This window comes from Ambystoma mexicanum, chromosome 11 (genome assembly GCF_040938575.1).
Source record: "Ambystoma mexicanum isolate Mex_15411 chromosome 11, UKY_AmexF1_1, whole genome shotgun sequence".
Lineage (NCBI taxonomy): Eukaryota > Metazoa > Chordata > Amphibia > Caudata > Ambystomatidae > Ambystoma > Ambystoma mexicanum.
Window position 1 is genome coordinate 1387085785 of NC_090934.1, and position 25121 is coordinate 1387110905.

The 25121-nt window shown below is 43.7% G+C and overlaps 1 protein-coding gene across 4 annotated transcripts in view; it reads left to right on the forward strand.

Annotated features, from left to right (window-relative positions):
• SH3GL3 (SH3 domain containing GRB2 like 3, endophilin A3) overlaps positions 1-25121 on the forward strand; it is a 789999-nt gene that overhangs the window by 508874 nt on the left and 256004 nt on the right. The window contains exon 9 of one of the 4 annotated variants that reach the window (XM_069624998.1): positions 7062-7544. The exons of the other annotated variants lie outside the window; for them this stretch is intronic. Within the exon in view, the coding sequence (XP_069481099.1) occupies positions 7062-7141 (80 nt within the window). The 3' untranslated portion in view covers positions 7142-7544. Of the gene's footprint in view, positions 1-7061; positions 7545-25121 lie in introns of those variants that run through there. 4 annotated transcript variants of the gene reach the window in all.

Below are 25121 nucleotides of genomic sequence, written 5' to 3' on the forward strand. Positions count from 1 at the left end.
GTCAGGAACAAACTGGTAAGTAATTGAAAAAAATAATCCCAACAGTTATGTCCAAGGAACATTACTTCAATCCCTGAATGTTCGCAATAATAAAAAATACCTCTTAATGCTGAACATGTACTGGAACCCTTTAAAATCTCGGCTGACGCGTTCATATCTGCTGTAACGAAAATAATAGATAACTATCAAAGGCCTTGCTTAGACATTGCAATTATCCTATGTGGAGACCTGAATATCTCCTGGTTTGATGAACACAAGAAGCTTATTGAAGTTAAATCGATAGATGGATGTCCAGGAAATGCAAGAAGATCGCAATGGAGCAAAGAACTAGAAGCTCGTGATTGCATGATGGTAAATGGACATGTGAGAGGTGACATACCACCAAATTTCACCTGGCAAAATATGGGCTATAAAAAGACCATAGACTACTTCTGGACATCAAGAAATGTGTTTGTAACAATTAACAAATTACAAATTATACCAACAACAAATAGTGATCATTGCCCATTAGTAATGTCATGGCCGCTATTGTGCAAAAGGAAATCTGACAGTAATAGTCAAGCACTAGAGGTAAACTACGGGCGAAAGAATAAAAGAATATCAAATTATCAAAATGTCAAATGAGATACAGGAGACAAACTATGATATTCTGATTCATTAGACTACATACCGCTGCTACCAAGTCTGAAAACAGGCTTTTCTGAAAGAAATCGCCAAAGTAACAACGACCATAAACATAAAGTGAGTGTCACTTTGAAAAATCAAAAAAAGCAGCTTAGGAAAGACTTAACCAAATTAAAAAAACAGCATGGAAAGAATGCCTTGAGTAAATTAAAACAGAGAAAACAACACTATCGAAATTGGCTAAAAACATTTTACCATCAGAGAGATCAAGAGCATGGTGAAGAAATGCTGGCATTGATCAAAAAAAACAACCCAAGAGAAATTTGGAAAATTCTGAATAAAGGAACAGTTAATCAAGACGCCTTAATGACAAATGGAGTGGCTGAAAACGACTGGGTAACGCACTTTCAAAAGGTTTTCGCAGGAAAGGAGATGCCACACTCAATAGTAATTGGAAATGATGAAACATCCTGGGATATAATAGAGACCAGCGAAGATATCCTCATAGCCATTCAAAGCTAAAGACATCAAGAGCTGCCGGCCCAGACGGCATCAGTAACACGTTGCTAAAAGAAAACAAACATGCGTGGTCGACATTTATTGAAAAGTTGTTTGTGGCGATGGCAGACAGAAAGCAGGTTCCGAGATCATGGACTGAGGCAATAATAGTACCAGTGTACAAGAAGGGCAGTCGGGACGATCCTGCCAACTACCGCCCGATTGCCCTTCTGGACACCATTGGTAAAGTGTTGGCGACATTTCTGCAAAAGAAACTACATGGGCCAAGGAAATGGATCTACATGATGTTAGACAAACAGGATTCACAAAGGGCGTGGGAACAGAGACTAACCTAGCCTTGGTGAACCTGTTGAAGCTCAATGCATTAAACAAGGACAACTTATTCATGGCTTTCATCGATTTGCAGCAAGCATTCGATTCAATAAATCGAAATAAATTATGGGAGAAGTTGGAAAACAGAAACTGTCCGAATGCTCTATTGTTACCTATAAAGGCATTGCACTCCAACACAACAATCAGAGTGAGACTAAATGCAAGTGGAGACCTGTCCAAATCTATCACTACCACTAGAGGGGTGAAACAGGGATGTCCACTTGCAGCTATCCTGTTTAAACTCTACATTGCTGACATCTCCACAGCCTTAGCAAGCGTCAACTGTTTCCCTCCAAAAATCAACAGCCATCATATAAGTTATGTGATCTATGCCGATGACATAGTACTTTTTGACAAGACTCGGATAGGGCTACAGCGGCTTTTGTTGAAACTTGAAACCAACATGATCGATAATGATCTGTCAATCAATGTGAAAAAAACAAAAATCATGAAGTTTGGCAGCGATCGGGTCGCCAAAAATAAGAACTTTAAATGGGGAATTGATAACAAATTTAGGAATACTGATGAACACCTCGATACGTGAGTGGAGTTGGGTTCAAGACTTATTCTATCGGACTCGAACGCTTGCCTTACAAGGAGCAAGACTGCATACTTTATATGGAAAATTCTCAGTAACACCGCTCCGCACGTTTTACCTTCAAAAAGTGGTGCCTACAATAACTTTTGGGGCAGATGCCGGCTGGAATATAGACCAAACGATCTGGTCTAAAATGGAAGGCTTACTCTGGCGCCAAGTCTAGAGGTTACCTAAATATCTCTCAATGACTATAATACGTCATGAACTGGCCTTGGAAAGTCTTTATGGAACAGTACTATGGAAATCCATGTCCTTGTTACAAAAGATGGAAATATCCAATCCTGAACCAGCATATAAAATATTAAGATCAGGAGGAAAACATCAACACAAAGGTTTGCTCTTAAGATGGGCAGAAAAATTGAAAGCCATCATGCACATTGCAAATATCTCAATGGACACACTGACAAATCGTCCTCAAATCGCGAGAACTAAGTTGAAAGAGTGGTTATGGATTGATAACCTGGATAAGTATGGAAAGATGCCGACAGCCTTAGATCTTGGACCAACAAAGAATAAAGTGGATAAAATGCCAAAATACCTATGTCAATTTCCCTCGAGATATCGAGACAAATTTCTCAGACTAAGAATGAACATACATAACACAAACCAAATGATGGTGATGAGAAAAATGAAGCCTGTCACCGATGAAGCTTGTAGACATTGCCAAACTCATGTGGAGTCACTAAAACATCTGATAATCGAATGTGTGGCTATAAGCGATTTGAGATCCATCCATTTGAGTAAATTGAAGCCTGCAAACGATATGTTGGAAGATCTGTGGCTCCGGATACTGAGTGGAAGCTCGGTACACCTAACCTGTTCAGTGATAAATTTCCTAGACAAAGTCATAAACTGAAAGGATAAGAACTTAAATTGACATTGGAAGTGCTACTAATGAATTGATGTAAAGAGTTGTAATAAAAGTTTGTAAGAAACTAGATGTTACAAATAAAAATAAAAATTGGGACCCATTTCAACACTGAAATGGCAACCACATAACTTCTGCAGAACTGAACCTTTCACCATTGCCTTTTTGCATCTGGAAAGAATAAGCCATGCACACTTGGAACACTACTTCTAAAGGAACATTTTCCTCATCACTCTGATCTCTGTTTTTGGAGCAATAATCGCTACATGTTCCATCTGTTAGCCACCTACCTGGCACCATGGAGTTGATGAGAACTAGTTGAAACATTCATCAGGTAAGTAGCTTCTGTGGAAGACTTTCCATTAAAAGTGGGAAGACGCTAATTGAAAAATTATGCAAAACTCACAGCAAGATAGATAGTTGCCGTTGCAGAAGGAATCATTGCTTTGTGTGAGAGTGGAATAATGATCTAGCAATTCACGTATTTAACGATGTGTACCGAACCAGTTGTTGATGGGGTGTTCTTAACGGACAGACCATCCTGAAGCTGTGGTCGGCAAAGTAGTCACAGTTCCCTTTCAGTATCTTGGACATACATCCTTAATCTTATAGTGGTTCTTTGTATACCAATTGCACACAGCAAACCACCAACATTACCTCTTAAGTGCTTGTGGGTCCCTGCCTGCAAATTTTTTAACACTACCAAAGTGGAGTGTAAACTTTAAATCAAGTCAAAATAGCCTTCACTCTTCCTCTCCGCTTTGTGAGAAACTAAAAGATTCTTGCAAATAATGCCTTGCATGCAGTATTTTATAAGGGATTCTGCCCGTGCCTTTCTTCCCTCGACCAACCATTTCACCCCTGATTGACTGCTGAACTGCTATAAGACCATAATCACTCCCACGCCACTCTTACTAAATAGGAATTATTGGTCAGACAATCTATCAAGAACACTTCCTGCTGCTAAAGAGCCAAGATCCTGCAGGCTGCGCCCCAAACCCCAGGGGCCAAGATACATTTCAATGGACTGTGCATCCCAAATAACCATCTGCAGATAAAAACAGTATCAGAGATTTGTTGTATTTCACCAACATTACCGGCAAGAAAAACAAATCAGCATGTATTAAAATGCACACAAACTGCATATGTGTTACTGACCCATTCTAGCATAGGAACTTTCTAATATGGGTATTTGTCCGGCAGCAGATGCGTTGTGTAAGCATTTGGTACCAAAAAGCATAGGTACCAGCAATTAGCTCTGCCTTGTTAAGGGGTTTATTAACCCGCTTAAATATTCCTTGTCGTGTGCCCCCACCATTTCAATTGGATTAAGTCAGGTGACTCAGGCAGATCAGAACCCAAAAGAAAGCCTGGACCACAATGATTCCTACAGCAGAGGAATGTTTAGGATCATTGCCCTGTTTATCCTTCATTTTCTGGTATGCCGTGAAAAATATTTTTTGCACCCATTGGACCAGTGACCCAGACTACACTCCTTGAGGAACGTTGTGTCCATTTTGCCCTCAAAGAGGACTGTGGAATGAAGGCATTTCTTGGAGATGCCACTCTAGATGTGGACTTTCACCAGGTGCTTTTGCTGTGGTTTACTTGACAGAGGACCAATCTTCTAAAGTGCCATCCTATTGCAGTGCTCAAGCACCACTGAGATCTTGTCCATAAATAGGCGGTAATTGAAGCCCTCACTGGTCTCCATTCTCAATGTACTGTTCTCCTTGTTAACATCACAGATCTGTGATAGCCTAGATCATAACAAACACACTGTCACTGCTTTGTACACAGAAATAATGCACAAACAAGGCTGCTTTCTTCTTTTTTTTAACCCCATCAGGTTACAGCCCCCACCACCCATATTACAGTTTCTTAGCAGGTGATCCCTTACAAGTCAGATCCTACCTGCCGCCACCCCCTCCCCCCAATTATCAAATCAGGACGCCATGTCTCAATATGGTAAGCAAAAACTAGCACTGGATAATCACCTATGGAATGGATCATATTAGAGTACAGTACACTGTGTATTGTAGACATGCACAGGGAACTAAAAGTACAGCAGATAAGCAATTCAGGAACATGCTATAGGTCAGAGGGAGAGAGAGAAAATCAAGAGTTGATACACCCACTGTAAATGGGGTAGGTTGGCCTGTAAGGGTACTCCATCAGTCTCATTGTCCGGTACAATACTCCCCATCATTTTTAATTCTCTTCTGTGGGTGCACTTTCCTACTGGTGTGTTAGCTGATGGGAGTCAGTTTGGGGGCAATCTATAGTGGAACGTCATTGCTGAATTTTTGTAATCACATTTCCAGCACCCATATGTTCCCTCAGATTGGTGCTCATCTGTAGACCAATGATTTTAGCCACTACAAGTACAGAACAGTCGAAGGGGCACATAAGTTGCAATGCACGATGTAACTTAACAAATGTTTGTAAAACGGGGTATACAAAGGCACAAGTCAGCAGTTTAATTGTTTCGTAGAGTATGGTCTCACAGCGATCAATGGTTGACATCTCAATCAGAACATGACATTTCACATCCCTGCTAGATGGATGGAAAACACCCATATGAAAAGAGGCAAGTACCAAGGTACCAAGTGAGTGCCCAGAACCCTTTGTCCAGTTTTGAGGTGAATTTTTGCACGAATCGTACATCCTCTCAGATGGCTTCAATTACTCGAGGACTCAGGAGTAGAGTTAGGTATTTTATTATCAACATCACAGGCAATAGTTTTACACTGCATTTGCACTTCAGTGAAGTGACAATGGGCCATTAATGCTTGGAGCCCATAGTACAATAGTGTGAATTTCTACTTGAATATTGCAGGTTTGTAAGATTGACACCCGTTTTGGAATTGTACCGGTGCAAGGCTGCATCTGCGGCATCATTTGGTGCAGAGATTTGGGGGTGCAAAAAGTGTACAAGTTTGGGGGTTGCAGAAAACACATTTTAAAGTTTATAATGATGCAACCAAGTAGCGCTCCAAACGCCACGTTGCCCCCAGAATGTGATGTACGCCACATAGAGCATGTAATAGCTTTTAAGCCCCTATTCTTAGGGCTGCGTATATGGTCATCACCTAGGTTGCACATGTTTAAGGAAATGTTAGTTAAGTATTTGACTTTAAAAAAGGTAGTCGTACAACCCCCTTGCCCAGACGAGTTTAAAGCTTGTGTATAATCTTGGGCTATGAATCATACTGAGAGAGGCTGCCAAGCATCAGTACTGATAGCAAGGAAGTCATTAAGGCCACCTGCAGAGAACGTTATAGGAAGGTTCTGGTGTTTTCTTGTGCAAGGCTTTCTAGTGGCTAGCTACATCTACAGGCAAAGTACAGATTTGACCCGGAGCAATATTTGGATATCGTTACTCTCGGCCTGGCACACTAATTATTGTTCGACTTGAGAGGAGGCACTTTACACGTGTGGCTTTTTTCACGAAAAGCTGGAATGATGGATGTAGCTCTGACTGCCAGTGTTGTGGTGCTCCGAGTGAATCTGCCATTCACTTTTTGTCGTTTTGTCCTAGGTACATAGACCTTAGGGCAAAGTATGTATTGCCACTATGTAGATTACAAGGTTTTAGGAGGGAGACAGAGGTTCTGGAATTATGCAGAAGATGTGATAACCCTAATATGTTGCAGCAAATTGCCAAGTATGTTCACAGAGCATGGCTCAGAAGAAGTATTGTTTTGCTTGCTTAGTAGTGGGTGATTAAATGTAGGGGATGCCCGTAATTTAGACACAAGATCCATTAGACAATATGAATTGTCTTCTCTTGCCCCTCTTCTACATGCAATATGCTGTAATTTGAATCCAGTAATTGTATATTGTACCAAGTGATTGTGTGGTTGCTTTTATGGTTTTCATACCGAAAATAAAGCTATATTCATTCATGCATGTTCGTAATTGATAGGTTACTAGGAGCCTTTAAGGCCCGGGGCCCTTAGCATGTTTACTATGGTCTGTGATAAGGGGAAATGGGAAAAACAAGTCTTATCAACTGTTTCTTGAGGCCCCAAATGCAAGAAATCAATTCATAGAGAATCTCCTTTTTTATTTGTTTAGCTGATACTCCACAAGTGCCAACTCATGGAAAACAATCAAGAAGAATGAAGAGGAATGTGTTCCTTTGCGCAAACCAATAGTCATTGAGACATTTGATGAAGTATATCAGGGAAAGGTCAAATAGGGGGGCATTATGTGTTATGGGAATCTGGGAGTTTAGCAATTTGACACAGTTGCAATTGGCACAGAATACATGTTGTACATGAGTATTGAGCCTACTTCCTTTCAGCCGTAATAGTCGCATTACATTCAGAACTTGGTCTAATCTCCTTAGAACATGAAATTGCTTTAACTCCACTTTAATTAAATCTAAAAACATTGACGAGTAGAAACACATAAGTATCCAACATTCCGTTGGCTGATTTACTGAATTGTTAATAAAAAAAAAAGGCGCTACTCCATGATTGTAGCATGTGAAAGCTATACTCAGTGGCCAATCATCTAACAAAAGCCAATAAAGTGTACATTCTTCCTGATTTAAGTAAACCACTTAGTCGATTCAACCTTATCTACCCCAGGACGCCTTCCTGTGTAACTGATGCCTATTCACCAGATACGTGTTTGTTTAGTAAAAGAAAAATGCCAGGTGGAACCGAGAACGTGATAGAGATCTGAAATCAATGTGTCCCTTTTATTGTTCCATGCCAGAAACTGCATTTCATATTTTATTGTTCTGTAAGACGTATGCTGCATTTAGAAAGGGCTTTCTATACTCTCAAGCTGGACTCACTTTGCATCTTGTACTCGTGGTGGCCCTGAATCATGCTGTTCCCATCATCATCTTGTATCCTGCCTTGCAACATTATGTGTTACTACTGACTTCTGCAATTGCATTCGCTCTCCCCTCTTGCTTCTCCACTCTTTTTGACTGCTTACTCTGTTCTCTCCTCCTCTCCCTTTGCCCATCTCCTCCCCTTACTTTCTTCTATGCACTTACTCTATCAGAATTGTCCCTGGACCTAGTATGATAGCAACCTCGTCTGTCTCCTCCCCTCTCCCCTTATTTGTTTCCCCCCTACTCCCCCGTCCAGCACTATCTGAAATGTCATCAGGCCGGTATGATAATGGCTTGTTTTGTTCCTCCCCTCCTGCACCCCTCTCCCTCACCTTTCGTTTTTCTCTGGCTCTACCAGAAATGTCATTAGGACTAGTACGGTAGTCGCCTGTCTGTTTCCATTTCCTTCCCACTCTTCCCCTCCCTTCCTTACCTATGTCTTAGCTCTTGCACTATCTGAAATGTCGTCAGGCCGAGTACGATAGTTAATTATGCATCCTTATTGTTCATGGCCTGTAAAAATGTCATTGTATTTTCCCTTATTCCCTCCCTTGCCTTGAAGCGCTTTGAAACATTGTGTATAGGCGCTATATAAATAAACTATCATCATATTCATCCAATTGTGAGGTCAACCAACTGAGAAAGATTTCAACTTTGGGCGAATGCCCGCGTTTCTTTGGCCCTCAACCTTTCTTAGAGCAGCCATGAAAATTAGACCAATTGGCTTTGTAAACATGAATTTGCAAGGGGCATTGTGACTCATCTTCATCCGCTGTTGCCATAAAGAGGGCTGCTAGGAACTGGATCAAGTACTCACTGATCGAGTTGTTTTCACAGCCATTGCTTTTGCCTATTTTATTTAGAGGCTTTTTCCTCGAATACGGTTGAGTAAATAAGTGGTCTTAATTGAATTAAAGATAAACCTTAATATAAAAAATTAAGAGTGTGAATGGAATGGAGAGCTACTCGCATAGCTGTGATACAATTGTCACAGGCTGTGAAATGCACCTTATGTTGTTACTTGGCACATATCAATCAGCTCTTAATGAGTGACTTGTACTCTAACACACCATTTGCTAATATCTGGCAGCCATCTATATCGTGCTACTTTCCAACTTTTTTTTTTTAACTTGTTTTATTGTTGCATAGCTTCCATTTGCTGCTTTGATTCATGGAAAAAGCCACAAAAGAACTGTAATATTAATTTTGAGTAGCTAGGCACTTTCATCACTTTAAAAATAATCAGTTATTTGTTTGGTTTCTGTATTTTCTGTTTGCTGCCGTGATTTTAGGAAATATTATTTTATTGTCATGTGTGTGTAATTTTCCTCCGGATGGCATATTTTTACATTGTCTGGATCTAGAAATGTACTTTGATGGAGCCACAGAGTATCTGAATAAAGTGGTACTCTCCAATTCAAGTTTGATCGATGCGATTGGTGAGGCACCTGGTTGGTATTCTTGCCTATTTTTTGAAGCTATTAAATCTACATTATTAACATTATTGGAAGGGTGATGAGTGGATGCAATTTTAACAGAGATCCACAGAAGTGTGGGGTGAGGAGGGGGACAAAATAAAAAAATCCCCGATTCCGTTAATGGTGGGGAAGGTTTAAAGGTAAATCTCTAGTGTTCAGAAAAAGATTCATCCATCTATGTGTTCCGCTGATACGAGTTGTACAACTAGGATCGTTCTAAGAGATCAAATGCAATTCCTACGGGGAATTCACTGGGCAAACGTCAAATCAATCATGGACTTAAAACGAACGCCAAACCACATTATTAGTCTCTTAAGCACCAACAGCTTCACCACCACCCCTCCTTTCCCCGCCCACCTTTGGTCTCTGATAAAAAAGCATTTGGCAGCAATACTAAAATAAAGCATTCACTATGAGCGTTATTAATACAGCCTCCAACTGGATATAGCCACAACATAATGGTCCCATGCCCGCACCAAACTGCCATACTTCTAATTTAAGGGTCCTAATGGGCGTGATGGACATTGAATTATTCAGTGGGAGACAGCACGTTTATCATTGCGCTCCAACTTCTTGGTGAAACAACTCCACTTCAAACTGGGATCCATCTGGTTAGTCGACATATATTATATTGGGACTTGCCGATGTTCTTTTTTCCTAGCCCAGTATGCCCCAGGTAGGTAACTGGTATTAAAAAAAACTGGACTTCAAGAAACAAAGGGAAACTGCAAAGTCAGAATTAAATAATGGGTATGGTAAACTAGGGACCTTTATACCTGGTTAGCTTAACAACAACAAAAAAGAAAATCTTACATCCAAGCAATAGATGTGCTCATTTGTATAAGATAATTATTGACAGTTTAATGCTGTCCCAAGTCTGACTAACCCTATAAGTGTGGATTATGAATCCCATGCAAAATCCAGATGAGAGCTGCTCAGTAGAATGGAACATGTAGTAGCACAGATACTTGTGGAAGAGTTAAATGTCAGATACCCGATAACTGCTTTTCAACTAGGTCCAGCACTTGAAATGACATCTGTACACCGCTGATAGCTTACATTACAGACAATATGAATTAGGTGGTGGGCACTGGAATGTAGATCACTTCCTGCAGCAAGACTGGATTCCAATATATACGATAAGGAGTTGGTTTCCATTATTCTTCTCATGATCTGATTTTATTGCAGGAAACTTGGATTATCAAGAGGTCTGTCTGTGATAGATATGTAAAGTATTGTATTCCATCTATTCCTAATTTAATGTTTGCCATTTCGGCAGTCATCTATATCATTTATACATGTAAACCTGTATAAAATGCCTGTACAATATGTAATTTATCCCCAGAGTCGGACTGGGACAAGAAATCGGCCCGGACACCCAAGAAAAAGTGGCTCACCCCTCACCTCATGACCCTTGACCTCTGATGACATCACCAGAAGTGATGTCATTTCACCCCACCCGAAAGTGACATCCCAGGAAGCGATGAAACACGATCTTTCACCCCTCGACAAAACAAGAAGTGGCATCAAATAGCATTGTTCCTAAGTACACTATGAAAAATATGGTTATGATTTCACTAATGTGATCTACATTTCATACAAGAATGGATCACCATATGTATCATTAATATCTGTGCATATAGATCCATATTGTCAAATTGCTGTGAATGCAAGCAGACGTCCAAGGCCAAATGATAATATGTTATTGTATAGCACTTACGCTTAAGCTCTTTTCTATAGAACAAATATGCACACAGTATCACCCAACCTGTGTTGGTACTGATTTCTCCAGCATTGGATCTTTCGTGGATTCACATGCTTAGAATATTCCCCGTCGTCAGGCCGGGAACACTCTGTCTTTTTAAAATAGAGTTTTCCCTTGGATAACTTCGACACTTTAGCGTCCTATATATGTCCTTTTGGGGCGCTTACGCACCACCCAATAGGACGTAGGGTATAAATAGACCCGCCCCTGCGGTTTCTCCTCGGATTTCAACTGTCTGCAAAGTGTCCCTTGTGCTTTCTACACTTTTGTGGGTTGTAGTCTTTTTTCCCCAAAGTCGGGGAAAGCGTTGTTTCGCCCATGTGCTACGTGCGGAATGAAAAAAGTTTATGAAGGGGATGGGCACATGGACTGCCTCTATTGTCTCTACTCTCATCACTCCGCGGATACCTGTGACATCTGCAAGGGCTTCTCGCAGAAAACGTTGAAGGACCGCAATCGGCGTCTGATATTGTGGCTGAACGAAGGGGCCGACCCTCCGCCTGAGGTGGGATCGGTGTGCAGTCTAGCATCGGATAGGCCTTCCCCCGCAGTTCCTCGATGGTCAGTGTCGGCTGAGCCTCTGGCAAAGAAGTCATGGCCTACAGAAAAGAGTCGTCCTTCTGAAAAACATCGGACGAAAGGGGCTCCTTCATTGTCTATACATAGTCAATCTGACCAGACCTGGAAGCCTGAAAAATCTTCTTCAAATAAGGATAAAAAAAAAGACTCTTCCAGACGCTCCTCCTCAGGACACCATCATAGGTCTTCCTCGAGTAGAGTATCTTCAAAGCACCTGCCCAGAGACACGAAAAAGGCGGAATCGCCTAACAAGTCTGCGCCACAACTACCAGTGCTGTCAATGGGAGTCCCGCCGTCGACGGCTTCACTGCCGTCAGCATTGTCGATCTCTACAGTGGTGTCATCGGCCCCATTGGCGGCGACCGACGAGGGCCCCAGGTTTTCATCATCGACGGTCGATGTACCAGGGTCTTGGCAACCTTCGGTGTATGACGCAGTTCTACCGGACACCTTATTGCAGCAGGAGTCCGTTCTCTCAGTGTCATCGATGGAGGAGGAGCGAGAACCTGTAGTTAATCCAACAAGTCTCGGCTTACAGTGCGTTGGCCCTTCGACGACGGTGGGAATTCAGAATGGTCCACTCGCATCTCCTCTGCTGAATCCGCAGTCGGTGCTGTCTCTACAGTTGTTCTCTACACTGCAATCCCTATTAAGTCAGCTGGATGCAAGACTTCCTCCCATGGGTACGCCTCCGGTGACACCTATCGTCGACACGGCAGGTGTCCCTCCGTGTTCAGCGTCCACGGCTGAATTGCCAACTTCCGGGGCTGTTAAGCACAGAACCTCTTCGTTCCCCCCCGGGGGAGTGTGAACTGCAGGACTCTGATTCAGAGCAAGGTCCTAGGGACTCATCTCTGACACTTCATCGTTGCCATCAAGAGACCCGACGTGGGAGTCGGACGGAGAAATAGAGGCTCCTAGGAGTCCGTTGCAACAGTCTCCCCCAGATGACATTGGGGCCTTTCATGCCATGATGGCAAAAGCCTGTGTGGAGTTTGGTCTAACCCCAGAGGAAGAACAGAAAAAATGCTTCCTGTTTGACCACATGGGAAAGAGAAGAAAGTCGGTTTTCTCTGTTCCGATCCTGGACCACGTTTGGCAAGAAGGCTTACGTACCATGCGCCATCCATTTTCAGAACCTGCAATCAAGGGCAGGTTAGAGAAAAAATTCAAAGCCCCAGACTCTACGCCAAAGTGCTTGGTTGCACAACCTTTTCCTGAATCAGTGGTATCGGCGGCAGTTAGCAGGAAAGCTAGAACACAACACAAGTGCACAACACCTCTGGACAGTGAAGCTAGAAGGCAAGATGCCTTTGGTAAGAAGGTCTTAACATTGGGAGCGACGACAGTCAAGGCTGCTAACTCGTTAGCGATTATGGCACGCTACGCCCGCGAAATGTGGCATCGCCTGGCCCCCATTTTAGAACATCTGCCTGAAGAACATTGAAACACAGCCATGCTACTGGTGCGCGAAGGTGAGGAGGCATCAAATCACAGCATTAACATCGCTGTAGATTTAGCGCAATCGGGGTTCAAGCAGATAAATAATGGAGTGGTACTAAGGAGGCAGGCCTGTCTAAAGTGTACAGACTTTAGGCCGGAGGTCCATTACAAGGTGCTGGACATGCCCTGTGAGGTTGAACAATTATTTGGAGAAAAAAATAGATGAAGCCCTGAAAGGCATGAAAGAGGACTCCGATGCAGCGAGATCATGGGGAGCCTTGCAAAGTGCGAGAGCGTTTCGGCCCTTTCGTCCCTGCCATGGAGCGTCGGGGAACACTCGATTTGCCGCATCCAGAGACAGGAACTATAATCGGTCTGCATACTCCTCACAAGGATACAGTCGAGCAGTTCAGGCCACATGGAGAAGCCGTGATTTCCAAACTTCCAGAAGGAGAGGACAACCTTCTTCCACCAAGAGTAAACAAATGAAATCACAGCAATGACAGTCTTCAAGATGTCCTGGGAGGCAGAGTAGCCCTATATGTCGACGAATGGGAGAAAATTACATCGGACCGTTGGGTGTTGGACACAGTGAGGCCAGGCCACTCTCTTGAATTCAAAGACCCTCCACTTCCCATTCCCCCGTGTATTCTGTGCAACCTCATCTTCACATCTTACAGCAGGAGGTTGTACTTATGCTGCAGAAAGGGGCGATAGAATTGGTTCTGGTGGCCGAGAAAGGTCAGGGGGGTTTACTCCCGTTACTTCATGGTCAAAAAACCCAACGGCAGGTGGCGACCCATTCTGGACCTTCGGGCGCTGAACAAGACTCTGCAATGCCTAAAGTTCAAGATGCTTACACTTTGGGAAGTCATCCGGTCGGTACAGCCGGGAGATTTTCTGGCGTCGTTGGACTTGCATATTTCTACATACCTATGCATCGACGACACAGAAAATTCCTGCGGTTTGTGGTGGGTCAAAATCATTACCAATTCCGAGTGCTCCCGTTCGGTCTAAAATTGTCTCCCAGGACGTTTACAATGTGTTTAGCGCCGGTGGCGGCGTGGCTCTGACGAGAAGGTCATCACGCCTATCCTTACCCGGACGACTAGCTACTACGAGGTTCGTCTCAGACTGACGCAGGCAAGTCTCAATGATACCATGCAGCTGTTGCAACGTTTGGGCTTCGCAGTCAACTTCGAAAAGTCTTTTCTGTCTCCCTCCAGGAGCTTGGTGTTTTTGGGCGCAGAATTTCAGACGAAATCAGGTCTGTTGAAGCCTTCAGTCGAGAGGATTCAAAAACTAAAGCAGAAAGCGGTAGAGTGGAAAGTCGAAATTAAAGTGTCGGTCAGAAGCTACATGTCGCTGCTGGGAGCCATGGCGTTGTGTATTCCGTTGGTGAAGGACTGTCTTCTCTTCATGAGGCCAGTGCAAGAATTTCTGGCAGACTGGTGGGCTCAAAGTCGCAGGTTATGGTCCGACAAAGTGGTGTTCAACAGCGACTTACAGGAAGCGCTTCGGTGGTGGCAACTCTCGGACAATCTGACGCGAGGAATGCCATTACTGGAGCCAGAATTTCAAGCTACAATTGTGACGGATGCCTCTCAAACAGGGTGGGGTGCTCATCTGGGGTCCTTACAAATTCAAGGTCGGTGGTCTCCAGTCGAATTGAGTCTTTACATCAATGTGCTGGAACTGAGAGCGGTTCATTGGGCTCTAAAATCGTTTTTCCCATGCATACGAGGCTCTGTCATGAGGGTGTCGACTGACAATACAACCGCAATGTTTTACCTCAGGAAACAGGGGAGCACTCATTCCAGAACGCTCGAGAGAGAGAGGTTCAGGAACTATGGCATTGGGCCCTCAAACAAGACATCAATATTGTGGCGTTTCATTTACCAGGGGTGATGAATGTACAAGCGGACTCTCTCAGCAGAGAAATGAACCAACTCCACGAGTGGCAGTTGAAGGATTAGCAGGTGTCTAGCATCTTCAGGAAATGGGGTCGTCCTTCACTGGATCTCTTCGCCACCCGAGAGAACAAAGTGCAAGCAGTTTGCCAGCAGATGGCCTCAGCCAAATTCGCTGGGGGATGCTGTCTGCTTCCCGTGGACGGGCAGGTTTGCATACGCATTCCCTCCATTTCCACTCATTCAGCGAACCCTCCGGTGGATTCAGAGATACCCATGCCGTGGAATTCTGGTGGCCCCTTACTGGGTCAGGCAGCTGTGGTTCTCAGACATGCTCCAGCAGAACCAGTGCAGTTTCAAGTGACGCCGGATCTTCTGTTTCAAGACAAGGGCGCAGTATGGCATCACGACCCGGGCTCTCTCAGCCTGATAGCTTGGCTCCTTACTTCTCCGATTTCGGATTACTAAACATTCCTATAGACTGTCACCAGATTTTAGAGGCGGCTAGAGCTCCGTCCACGAACATCTCCTAAGCATGCAAATGTAAAAGGTTCTGTGTGTGGTGTAAAGATCAGCCTGGAATAGACCCTTTAAGCATTTTATCGGAGCAAATTCTGCCTTATTTACTACACTTGGCAAAGAAAGGTTTGGCTTTCTCCTCCATAAAGGTTCACCTCCTGGCCATTTCTAGATTCACTCGGAAGAGGAACGCTACCCCGCTGTTCAATGATAGTCTCGTTAAACATTTTCTAAGAGGTTTGTTTCGGACCTTTTCCCCGGCTAAGAAGTTCCCTCCTGGTTGGAGTCTCAATCTGGTGCTGTCGGGTCTGATGAAGGCCCTGTTTGAACCTATGTCGTCGACACCTCTGAAATTATTGTAGTGAAAAATGGCTTTTTTAGTGGCCATTACTTTAGAAAGAAGAATATCGGAGTTGCAAGCCCTAGTGATTGATCCTCCGTGCTTACGTTTCTTCAAAGACAAGGTAGTGTTAGCTACTAACCTTCAATTTAGTCCGAAGGTGCCAACTACGTTCCATAAACATTCTTCTATTGTGCTAGCATCATTCTTCGCTTCGGCTTCCTCATTGGCAGAAAAGGCGATGCATACGTTGGACGTTAAAAGAGCATTGACATTTTATCTGAGTCGTACTCAGGAATTCAGGCGTTCAAGACAACTGTTTGTGGCTTATGGACCCTGAGTAAAGGGAAGGGCAATTTCCAAACAAGGACTTTCATGCTGGGTCTCATCAACTATTTCTTACTGTCGTTCTAAGGCGGGGAAGCCTTTGGAGAGATGCCCGAAGGAGCACTCAACGAGATCCACCGCGTCGTCAGCGGCATTATGGTCGGGGATTCCGCTGGTGGACATCTGTCAAGCCGCCTCCTGGTCTGTGCTGCATACATTTACTCGGCATTATTGCCTAGAACAGCAGCATGGTGCAGACGTACAGATGGGACGTGCAGTCTTGCAACGCCTATTTCAGTAAGGTAAGCCCCACAGCATGGGGTACTTAGTTCAATGCTATCATGACTAATAATTATTGATGGTCATGTGTTGCGTTCCTAATGTATTGGTTTGCATTAAACTCTACCATATATGATAAATACTGCTATGTAATCTATTCTACGCATGTGAATCCATGAAAGATCCAATGCTAGAGAAGGGAGTAGTTTCTTACCTGTAACTCCATTTCTCCAGCGTTGGTATCTTTCATGGATTCACATGCGCCCACCGGCCTCCCTTGCATGCAAACCTAATGGGTGCCTCTACTTTGGAGGTTAAAATCTGAGGAGAAAACGCAGAGGCAGGTCTATTTATACCCTACGTCCTATTGGGTGGTGCGTAAGCGCCCCAAAAGGATGTCGATAGGACACTAAATTTTCGACGTTTTCCAAGGGAAACCACTATCTTAAAAAGACTGAGGGTTCCCGGCCCGACGACAGGGAATATTCCAAGCATGCGAATCCATGAAAGATACCAATGCTGGAGAAATGGAGTTACAGGTAAGAAACTACTCCCTTATCGACCTCAGAAAGTCAGAAGGATGAAAGGCTGAGATGGCCTTGCTGGGATTCGAACCTGCAAATCACACACACATCGTAGCAGCTAGTGCTCAACCCACTGAGATGTGCTATCGGCTATAGTAAAATGAGCAATTATTCTGTAGTGGATACCATTAAACTGGTAATTGAGATTTAACAGCAGACCAGTTAAGTTCATCTGCAGTTCTGGTGCAAAGTTGGCCGCATGCTTCAGCAGCATGTGGATGTTGCATGCATCATAATTTATGATGCACACATCATGCATGCAAATCAATCATCAAAGCAAGGTAACGTGTCAGCTTGCTTTGATGAATTATGCAGTTGTGGGTGCTTTTTGATTGTTTAAAACAAAAATGTTTTTTCGAACTTTTTCTTTTCCAAACCAGCCCAGGCGTGGGCAGAAACCAGCCCCCAGGGACTACACATGATTTCAGCCAGGCCACGGGCCGAGTGGCAGATGGGCCAATCCGGCTCTGCTTATCCCCTTAGAGTCTGATAACATTCTGATTTCACAACTGACCTATCAAAAAGTGATTTAATCAACTTTTTCAATAAATAACCACCAAAAATCAGTCCTCAATATCATCAATTAAGAAACAAGCATTTTTTTAAAAAGGAATACAGTCTTAAATACAAAGGATACTCTTAGTTTGGTAATACTTGGGTGAGACTCATTTCAAATTAGCGAATCGACAGAGATGAGAATACTGAATTTGTCAAATTCCTACTTTTAAAAAGGACATAACCACATTGATAAGGAAGGGTGTTTAACTCCTTTCCCTTGGAGTGCCGCAAGATCTATAAAATGACAGACTACCTCAGATACTCCTGGAATTAAATAGGACTTGCAGTACTCGAGTTAATTATTTTCTCTCTTTAGCACTGTCCGCTTGATTAACTTGAAAGTAGTTTTGAGGGCTGGAATTGATCATTTCCTTTGTTTGACACTCTCCAGAGGAATTATAAAAACATAACTGTACTTTGTATCATACACCAATCTATTGCACTATCACACTGAACATAAGGTCCAAGGTCGTTAAACAGGTAACATGTGCAAAGGATGGGAAGCAGAGTAACCCTTACAACAAATAATCAGACCGACTCAGGAAGTTGGCAAAGTCCCATTCGACTGTTGTAATATCAATTGTTTAAAACGGGGAGTTACAACCGACAGACAGACGTTCGCTCGAGCTCTCAATACATTTTACATAAAAACACATATACTAAAACTTCATCATAAGTGACGTCAACCTATGTAGCAAATAAGAAAAAGGCAATCTTCATGGCCTTTGAACTTGGCCTTGCAATGTATTCTTGTCTCTGGGAATATAAGGGAGTACGGGCACAGGCTTATCACAGTTCTGGTCTGCATGCCCAACTCCATTTTCCATCCTTGGCTCATGTGACATGAGACCGCAATTCAGCCCATTTTGCAGCAATTGTCTTGAATTAATAAACTTGGCACTCCTGGTGTTCTTTCTTTGCACCTTAACAAGGGTTGATATAGCGTCTCACGGTTTCTGTTCTTCAAGGATAGATAACCCGCCTTGGCTTGCTCCAACTTTGATACTAAGCCAAACAGCTTCACCCTTAAAGTCTGCAATCTCCAGCTATTTCTTTGCTGGAACACACACAGCTCCCAATCCTTCTTTCTCTGTGGGTTTGAACTTACTAAGTTGTATGACCCCGATGTCCAGACACTATACAATGGCGGCTTCACCTGCAATCTATTCACTACGTATAGCTAGCTTCGATGATCACTTGGTCTAGTTGCATTGCTGAATCTTTAGATTCATTGCTTGCCTGAAAGAATTCTGTTTAATATTGAAATACCATTGTTTACTACCACTTGGCAGCCTGAAATGTACACCCCTCTATAAAACTGCCCCCGCTGCAACACAGACGCTGCGACATACCCACAATGACTGCCAAATGCACTAATGAAAGCCTCGGTACTTTAAGCCTCCATCACCAACCCGCAACCAAGCGCGAACAGTAGTCTAGGCTATACCACAACTACCGCACACCTCTGCACCACACCTAATAGCACCTTCACGCCAATCTAGTGAGCATGGTCGATATTCTGTCCCGCGCCCCACTGCCCTTACGCTTCGTTGCATCAGCAGAATAACACCCGTGCACAAATCGAATCAGCCTATCGCAGCCTAACAGCAGCCCCCTGCAAAACACTCTAACCAGCTTAGCATTAACAACCATTTACATCGCTACTCAGCCTCGCAGCCTCCCAGCACCTACGCACCCCTCCAACTCAGAAACAGGCTACCCTATGCACATCTGCAAACCAAAACATTTGCCCCAATGCAACACCACAACCCCCAAGGCATTGGCACATACATGCCCCAGACATATCAGCCTTCCAAAAACGGCCAAAAATATCACACAGAGGAGTCACGCCTACTCAGTCACTCCTCTCTATACTCAGCTATGCCTTCCTACTCCATATCATCACTACTCACCAAATTATGCATATTTGCATACCTAACGCCAGTCCCACTACCACTACCCCAGAACATCCTGCAGTATTGTCCCCTAACAATATAGCATGTTCCAATGGTGCCTTTATCCACCTCAACAATGGCCTTGCCCGGCTCCTCTGCTACAGACACCACCCACTACCATGTCCCACGCCATTCATCCCAAACACCCCCGCCTTCTTACCCATACCAACTCCCAACATCCAAACACTACCTCTAGTAGGTAGCACACACTTCACATGTATATCCTCCAGAACTACACATAATCTACAACCAGAGCCCTCTCAGCCTCCACAAGAAACGACATACTATCAGCACGCACCTATCACCATCTTCCCACCCTTGAAATCCAGCAGACCCTCCCCACAACTCAGTTCCACTCCATATCCACACCTTGTATGATCAAGGATAACTCTCTAGACCCAATAACACAACACCATAAATGAGATCCCCGCATACCTCCCCTTTTACCAGAGCAACCCACCCCCAGATACAGCTCAACTCAACCTTACCTCTGAAAACCCCCCCAAACCTAGTGAAACCCCCAAACCTAGTGAAACCCTATCAGGAGCCTTGCTTAATGTAAGATCCTTTGGAGCTCACACGACTGACATGCACGATTGTTTACTAGAACTTAATCTTGACTTTTTAATCCTCACTGAAACTTGGCTAAGTCAGGCCATCAGATCACACTAGCAGTCCTACACCCTCCTCAGAGCCAACCGCTCAGATGCTATTGGTGGAGGAGTAGCCATAATCCACAAAACCCTATTACAGTTTAGGGAATGCAAAACGGATTCACTGACTGGCTACGAAACCCTTGCTCTCAAACTAGCTACCAGCCCGAAGACAACAATCAACTTCCTAATAGTATGCAGATCACCAAGTTCCCCCAATAACCTGGACATAGACCTACCCCTATTAATCACACCTTCACTCAAAGCCAACACAAAGCCCATACTCCTAGGAGACCTCAACTTAGTTTTCAATGACCCACAAGATAGCAAAGCTACAGCTTGCCACAAGGCTTTCTGTGAAATGCAATTCACTCAAATAGTGAATGCCTCCACCCACTTCAAAGGAAGAATCCTCGACTGGATACTTACCCTGAACACCGCAGTGACCATAACAGACATCCTTAAGATGCAGTGGACCGACCACTATCTAATCCACTTCAGCATAAACCTAAAATCAGACCGGATAACAAAAACCACTAGTCGGGTACCTATGCAGGTCAGAAATGTTCACAAACTTACCCCTGAAAACCTAAACCCGTTACTCAACAAGTTGCTGAACTCCAAAACCTCAGATGACCTAAATACTGAAAACATCGCAGACCAAACCCACCAATGCTCAAAAACTGCAATAAACGAAGTAGCCCCACTCAAATCTAAAATACCCAAGCCTAAACGCAGTTCCCCATGGTTCAGTGGCGAATTCATCAAACTTAGAAGAGAAAAAAGAGCTTTAGAACACCTTATCAGGAAAAACCAGTCCCCAGAACTCCAAATCAAACTACAAAAACTCTCCAAAGCCTACAAACACAAGGTACTCCCTTACAAAGCCAATTCACTCAATGATCGGATTGCTAACGCAGCCTCAAACACTAAAGAATTATTCACCATCATCAAAGAACTTGAATCCCCTATTCAATATTCAATCCATCAGCCCCGTTACCATCAGCAAAGCATTGTGCACCACCATACAGGACGCACCATCCACTAAAATAAATGCTCTCCAATCCAAAATAGCTTCACAAAAAAAACTCCTTATGTCTACAAATTCACCCCCCCATTCCCCTATCACCACTACAAGATTGGACGTACCCGAATTCCACTTCCAACAAGTCACAAATGATCAAGTCATTAAAACCATAGCCTCCCTTAAGCCTTCCAATTGTAAAGGTGACAGCTTCCCGGCCAGAGTAGTTAAAGACTGCGCCAGCATCCTATCACCCACCATCACTAATTTTGTGAATTAATCATTCAAATCCAGTGAAATACCAGCATCCATCAAAGTGGCATGGGTTGCACCCCTACTTAAAAAACCCATATTAGACCTCACCAACCCGACGAACTATAGGCCCATAACAACAGTCCCATTCCTCCTTAAAATTATTGATAAAATAGCCTACTCCCAAGTGCAAACCCACCTAGAACCGAACCACCTGCTAGGAGACAGACAATCCGGATTCCGACCCAGCCACAGTACAGAGACTACCCTTCTAGACCTTAAAAAACCAGATGGACTCCATTAGGGGCTCTGGCAAACTAGGCATCCTATTACTGTTAGATCTCTCTACTGCGTTGGACTTAGTCGACCACGACAAATTATGCCTTACCCTAGCCATCAATGTTCACTTCTCAAAGAAAGCCACCAACTGGATAAAATCCTTCCTCTCAGACCCTACCTCAAGAGTTGCCCTAGGAGAAGAAGCAGCCAATCCCATCCCTGTTCCACTGGGAAGTCCACAAGGCTCTTGCCTCTCCCCTACGTTATATAATGCTTACACAAAGTTACCCTTTGCAGCTCTAGATACCATGGGAGTAAAATCCACAAACTTTGCCGACGATACGCAAATACCTATCCCCATCTCAGGCAACCTCGAACAAGATACAGCCTGCATCAACAAAGTGTATTCCTTGATCCAAAACTGGATGGCGAATAACAGTCTCTGCCTCAACCGAGAAAAAAATGAGATTCTTATAGTAGGCTCCCCAGCAAGACTCAGCAAACTCCCCTCTGATTACACCTCCATTCTAATAGATTGCACTCCCGTCATATCTCACACAAAGTCAAAACCTTAGGAGTTCATCTCCATTCCAACCTCACCATGGCAAACCATATCAGCGTAGTAGCCTCCTCCAGGGCTTATACAGCCAAGATAATAACGCTCAGCAGACCCCTCTTTTCCACTGATAAATGCTTAACACTAGCCAGAGCCCTTATTCTCACAAAACTAGACTATTGCAATGTGTTATTGCTAGGCACATTAAAAGAAACCTAACCAAACTTCAACTCCTGCAAAACAAATCCCTTAGAGCAGTACTAGGTATGAACAGAAGAGAACATATCTCCCAACACAGGAGAGATGGCCATTGGCTACCATTACAAGCGAGAATCATCCACAAAACACTCACCATCACACACAAATGTATCTTCAACACAGCTCCCATCTACCTCAATCTCAGCATCTCCCGCAAAAACACAACCAGAGCCCTTAGGTCCAGCGAAAACACACACCTCCACATACCACGCTTCTCCACCTCCAGATCAGGCAATACCAGCTTCCACATAGCATCTCCGCGCATCTGGAACTCGCTCCCCAACCACCTCTCCAACGAGATCTCCTTTCAGAAGTTTAAGAAACAACTAAAAACCTGGCTATTCATTAAATACTAACACCTAGCATAAGCCAAATACTCACCTGTACTATGTAACATAACCACCCTTCCTGTAACTCAAGATTATAATGTATGAATAAGATGCAGATAACTATGTTTGAATGTAACCAAATCCTTAAGCAACCCAATATGTTTTGTATAAGATATTTGTACGCTGCGATAGCCAAGGGTTTGGGCGTGAAATTAAATGCAATAAATAAATTGAATGGCTTGCATTTTCTGCAGTGCATCGCACGTATATGCAATCTTCGTTTCTGCATAGGAACATTCACTTCAGTCCTTATTTTGTCATCAGTTTCTATAAAGGTCCATACATTTTCTTCTTATCGCGTCAATCTCACTTCTTGTGACGTTACCAGCTTCCCTTTCTCTCGTTTTCATATTGTTGAGGGGACCTCTTCCAAGACATTATCATCTCTTCAGGCATACATCTGGTATGGCTTTCTTAACGGATACCTTTTCTCGAACACTCGTCGCAGTATGGTCACAACTACTGTATCAAGAATGGTGCAGTTTCAGGCTCCCAACATACAGGCAGTAGGGGGTCAGGACTTCCTGCAGAGGCATTCGGCTGCTCCTCTACACTCCCCCCTCCAGTCGAGTCATTGACCACACCTTCATTAGTCTCTGCATCTTGGCACCTTCTCCTGAAGTGGTGCTGCTTCAGAGTCCAGATTGTCATCGCTCCCTTCAGGGAACCAGCTGATTTGACATGTTCATCCACACTTCAGGTCATGTAACTGCACTGTCCATTTGGATTACAATAGACCCATTGTCCCACATACTTCTTGTGATTCTTTGGATACAGGAACTTCGTTGCCTCAGGTGCTAAGATGCTGACCTTTATGTATCTAATGATTTCTTCATCAGTCAATTCCTTGGGTTCAAATCCTGATTCAAAATCAATCATGATTCGCATTACCACTGCTTTCTTGGCTGTCTTCTTGCACTGTGCATTTATCCTGATCACACAGAATCCAAACATCACCCTCACCAATATTGCTCCAAGAAGCCTGAAGAGTTTTGCCATCCACTGTGGAACCCATGAGAAGATAGATGCAAATCAATTGTCATCTGCAACATCCTCGGTCTGTGTCTTCCATCTTGTTATGCAGGTTCGTCAGCAACATTATGGCCTCGGTCAAGGTCGCATTCTCGTCATTGTGAGAAGGTATGAATATGCAACATGATGGCCCACCTTTTGGCGCAAACTCCTCCTTCCATCACTGATCATTTCTAGGCCGGAAAGATAGCTCAGCGGGTTGAGCACTCGCTGCTGCGATCTGAGCGTGATCTGCAGGTCGCAGGTTCGAATCCCGGCAAGGCCAACTCAGCCTTTCATCCTTCCCGGGTTGATAAATGAGTACCAATTTCAGTTGGGTGATATTGTATGTAAATATGTGCTCTGTAAAGTGCTTTGGATTAAGGCACTATATAAATAACATTATCTATTCTGGAAGGTCATTAGTCATATGGCCCTCAATTCTTCCTTGATAGCATTGAACCCTTTTATGGTAGTGTTGATTGTCTGCAGAAGCTCCCATCTGGTAACTTACAACCATTTAGCATTGGGCATCGTCTGGATCCCAGGCATAAAGATAACTGTGAAGATTGAAGCAGTTTTGCTCAACAGCCTATGCTCATACAGAGTGAGAAGTAATTCGCTGAAAAGTAATTCTCTCTTGGTCATCACTAACATTAGAATATGAATAAGCACTAAAGAACACGTTCCTCCCCAATCATTGGGCAACTTCATGTAGGCTCTGTACCCACAAGCCCAATATTGATCCATCAGAATGGCCGTCCCTGCTCCCATCCTGCAGACATCAACTGTAGTCTTGCAACCTAGGTTACTGCCCACATGCTTCTTTCCTTCTCTCCGAAAGCACAGTGTTGCATTTGCCAGTGGAAGCACAACCATTGGACTGGATTCATCTTCTACCCATGTCAACAACTTGGCATGTTTGGCCCATGACTTACAATCCTTCTTCCCATCCTTTCTTGGACTTCACTCTTCCGTAGACTAGCAGCTGAGATCATTCCCGGACTCCAGGAGTCCAAACTATTTCTGCTTTATCAGGACAGTCCATTCTCTTAATTTCTTCTATGACCACTTCATCATGTCCTGCCCTAGGATACATGAGCATCTTGCTCTTCCATGCAGGCTC